Source organism: Bison bison, unplaced genomic scaffold (assembly GCF_000754665.1).
Source record: "Bison bison bison isolate TAMUID 2011002044 unplaced genomic scaffold, Bison_UMD1.0 scf7180017860914, whole genome shotgun sequence".
NCBI classification, from domain to species: Eukaryota; Metazoa; Chordata; class Mammalia; order Artiodactyla; family Bovidae; genus Bison; species Bison bison.
In genome coordinates this window covers 36,262-40,469 of record NW_011491486.1, presented here as the reverse complement: position 1 = coordinate 40,469, position 4,208 = coordinate 36,262, and the positions used below count along the sequence as shown (strand labels likewise).

Here is a 4,208-nt window from a genome sequence, read left to right as displayed (position 1 = left end):
TCTTTGCGACCCCATGGACTGTAGCCTACCAGGCTCCTCCGTCCATGGGATTTTCCAGGCAAGAATACTGGAGTGGGTTGCCATTGCCTTCTCCAGGGGATCATCCAAGTGGGGCCTGAATATAATCACAGTGTTCTTATGCGAGGGAGGCAAGAGGAGATTTGACAATGAAGTAGGAGATGTGACAATGGAAGTAAGAGATTGGAGTGGTACAAGAAAGGGTCCATGAGCAATAACACTTAAGAGTATAAGTTTGTGCATTTTAAGCCACTAAGTTATTGTAATTTGTTGTAGCAACAACAGAAGATGAATATAGTACTTAAGTACAATTTTACTTGAACATCGATTTTCAGATTTAGCACAGTTGAAAAGTACCATCGATGTTTAAAACCCATATAAAAAAATAGCTATAGAGGTTTGTACAACAATGAAAATATAGCTATAGAACTTATTGAAATAAAAAAATACCATCTAAAATAGCACCAAAGCCATTATATACTTAGGTATACATCTTACAAAATGTGTACAAGGTCTATATGCTGAAAACTACAAAATATCAAAGAAAGAAAGAAATCAAAGAAGACCTAAAGGAATGGGGATATACCATGTTCATGAGTTAGAAGACTCTCCCCAAACTAATCTAAAGATTCATCGCAGTTTCAATCAAAATATTAGTTGCATCTTTTGTAGAAATTGACAAGTTGATTCTGAGTTTATTTGGAAAAGCAAGAGAACTAGAATAACCAAAATAATTCTGATAAACAACAAATTTGGATGCCTAATGTTTCCTGATTTGCACAGTTATTTTAAAGTTATAGTTGTCAAGAAGGTGTGGTATTAGGAAAAGGCTAGACCTTTAGATCTTTGGAACAGAAGAGACAGTCCAGAAATAGACCTACAGATATATGATCAACTGATTTTAGACAAAGGTGCAAAAGCAATTTAAAAGGACAGCCATTTGGTGGCTCACCATAAACAGTGACTGAATATCCATATACAGAAAAAATAAAAGATGAACCTCAGTCCATGCTTTATACCCTCTGTAAAAATTAACTCCAAATGGACCACAGACTTAAATATAAAACCTAGAACTATGAAGTTTTATAAGAGAACTTTGGAGAAAAATATCTCTGTTGCTTGAGTTAGGCAAAAATTACTTAGATATGATACCAAAAACAAGTCCATTAAAGAAAAAAATGAGAAATTTGACTGTTAAAATTAGCTTTTGCTGTTTGAAAGACACTGTTAAGATGCTGAAAAGATGAGCCACAGACTTGAGTCACATATCTGATAAAGGACTGTATTCAGAATATATAAAGAACTCTCAAAATTCAACAAAAGAAAAAGCAACCTAGTGTAAAAATGGGCAAAACAGACATTTTACCAAAGAAATATATGGTTAGCAAAGAAGCACATAAAATGTTGCTCAACATTATTCATCATTAGGGAAGTGCAAATTAAAACCACACTGTGATACCCACAGCACATTTATTAGAATGGCTAAAACCAATTGAACCTACAATACCAATAGCTGGTCAGATGTGGAACAGCTGGAACTTTCATGCATTTGCTGGTGAGAATGCAATATACAGCCAGTTTGGAAAACGATTTTGCAATTTTATGAAGTCAAATATACACTCTCCAAAGAACCCAGCAATCTCACTGCTAGGTGTTTACCCACTTATGTAAAAGCTTGTTCAAAATTGCTCAGGGAAGCTTTACTGATGATTACCCAAAACTGAAAAGAAGCCAAATGTCCTTCAGATGGTGAATGGATAAAAACTGTGGTACATCTATATTAAAGAGTACTACTTAGCCATAAAAACAGCAGAACCCTACTGATATATTCACCAACAGGGATGAATTGTAAATGCGTTATGTTAAGTAAAAGAAGCCAGACTCAAAGGCTATATAATACACAATTCCACTTATAAGATACCCTGGAGAAGCCAAAATAGAAGGCACTGAAAAACAAATCAGTGGGTAAGAGAAGACAGAGATAAAAGGAGGGTGTTAATTACAAAGGGATATAGAGGAATTTATTGGAGTACTAGGACTATCCTGCGTCTTGATTATGGTGGGGATTAAGTGACTGCATGCTTCTCCAAACTTGCAAAACTATTTACTCAACATTTAGAATGAATTTAACTTCATATGAATTATACCTTAATTTTTTTGATGGAAAAACGTAGCCAAAGAACTTATGCTGCTGTTGCTGCTAAGTTGCTTCAGTCGTGTCTGACTCTGTACAACCCCATAGACAGAGGCCCACCAGGCTCCCCCATCCCTGGGATTCTCCAGGCAAGAACACTGGAGTGGGTTGCCATTTCCTTCTCCAATGAATGAAAGTAAAAAGTGAAAGGGAAGTCGCTCAGTCATGTCCAATTCTTAGCGACCCCATGGACTGCAGCCTACCAGGCTCTGCCATCTATGGGATTTTCCAGGCAAGAGTACTGGAGTGGGGTGCCATTGCCTTCTCCAAAAGAACTTATGGCACTGTGTAAATTCTAAAACCAGGAAAAAGTTTACGTCAGTGCTTCATGTTTCTCTTTATACTATTCCTCTTGGGTTAACTTTATTCTTTTACATTTATTTATTTATTTCTGTCATGCTATATGGCTTGCAAGATCTGAGTTCCCCGACTAGGGATTGAACCCAGGCTATGGCAGTGAAGAGTCGACTCACTGGAAAAGACCCTGATGCTGGGAGGGATTGGGGGCAGGAGGAGAAGGGGATGACAGAGGATGAGATGGCTGGATGGCATCACTGACTTGATGGACATGAGTTTGGGTAAACTCTGGGAGTTGGTGATGGACAGGGAGGCTTGGCATGTGGCGATTCATGGGGTTGCAAAGAGTCAGACACAACTGAGCAACTGAACTGAACTGAACTAATGGCAGTGAAAGCCCAGAATCCTAACCACTAGGCTACTCAGGAATCCTCTTCTTTTACTTTTTAAAGTCTTAAGTATTTTATTTTCTAATTTCAATTACATAATACACAGTGTTATCAACTTGTCGCCATGTTTTATATTAGATCTTCAGACCTCATAGTTGAAAATTTGTACCCTTTTACTAACTTTTCCCTATTTTCCCCCCTCCTCAGCCCTTGAAAACTACTTTTCTACTCTGTTTCTATAAGTTTGGCTTTTTTTTAGATTCCAGTTAAGTCTAGATAATTTTAAATTTCTTATTGAAAGTCATTTTAGTGATATGATGCTCATTCTGTAGGAATTTAAGTAATGTATTAAATACATGTATATTCTGATCTTGCTCTGTAGTTTAGTGTGTTTTTCTTATCCATCAGAATAACAGTAACTCTTTGCTCTTAGGAAATCGGCCCTGATGGAGATAGTTGTGCCGTGTGTATTGAACTATATAAACCAAATGATTTGGTGCGCATCCTAACCTGCAAGTAAGTTTGATTTTCTTTTATGTTGTCAATAAAAATAGCTGATTTACAAAAATGATTATAGTGCAGGAAACTATTTTGAATGTCTCCAAATAAATAAAGTGTTTGTTTTTAACTTCTTTTCACTTAAATACAGATGATTGCTTTATTTTTAATATCATTGGAAATAGTATGAGGCTAACTATATGAAGTTTCCATAATCTGGTACAATTTGGAAACTACTTCTGTAAAAAACTGAGAACCTAGCTAGCACCACTGTTGATTGTGTGTGTATGTGTGTGTGTGTGTAGCCAGCACCACTGTTTATTTGTGTGTTTGTGTGTGAGCGGTACTGGATAATTTAATTCAAAAGATTTCTGCCCATCCTGTTGAGAAAAAATAAAATCAATTTATGAGCACCTATTTGGAAGTGTTTGTTAGCTTTTCATTATCCATCTCCTGGAAGTTATTCTTAACATTCTTCCTTTTTGCTATTAAATAGTGGTATTCTTGGAATTTGTCACATTTCCTAAATTATGAGAATTATTTTGCACTCAATACTTTTGTCTATATTATCAAGAATGACTAATTGTACTAGTTTATAGTTCAGTTCAGTTCAGTTCAGTCGCTCAGTCATGTCTGACTCTTTGCGACCCCATGAATCGCAGCACGCCAGGCCTCCCTGTCCATCACCAACTCCCAGAGTTCACTCAAACTCATGTCCATCAAGTCGGTGATGCCATCCAGCCATCTCATCCTCTGTCGTCCCCTTCTCCTCCTGCCCCCAATTCCTCCCAGCATCAGAGTCTTTTCCAATG

The 4,208-nt window shown here is 36.9% G+C and overlaps 1 protein-coding gene across 1 annotated transcript in view; it reads left to right on the top strand.

Moving 5' to 3' along the window:
• Nucleotides 1-4,208, top strand: part of RNF128 (ring finger protein 128, E3 ubiquitin protein ligase) — a gene marked incomplete at its 5' end in the record, with an annotated part of 34,046 nt that overhangs the window by 16,348 nt on the left and 13,490 nt on the right. The window contains one exon of the mRNA XM_010832358.1: nt 3,332-3,414. Within this exon, the coding sequence (XP_010830660.1) occupies nt 3,332-3,414 (83 nt within the window). The remainder of the gene's footprint in view (nt 1-3,331; nt 3,415-4,208) is intronic.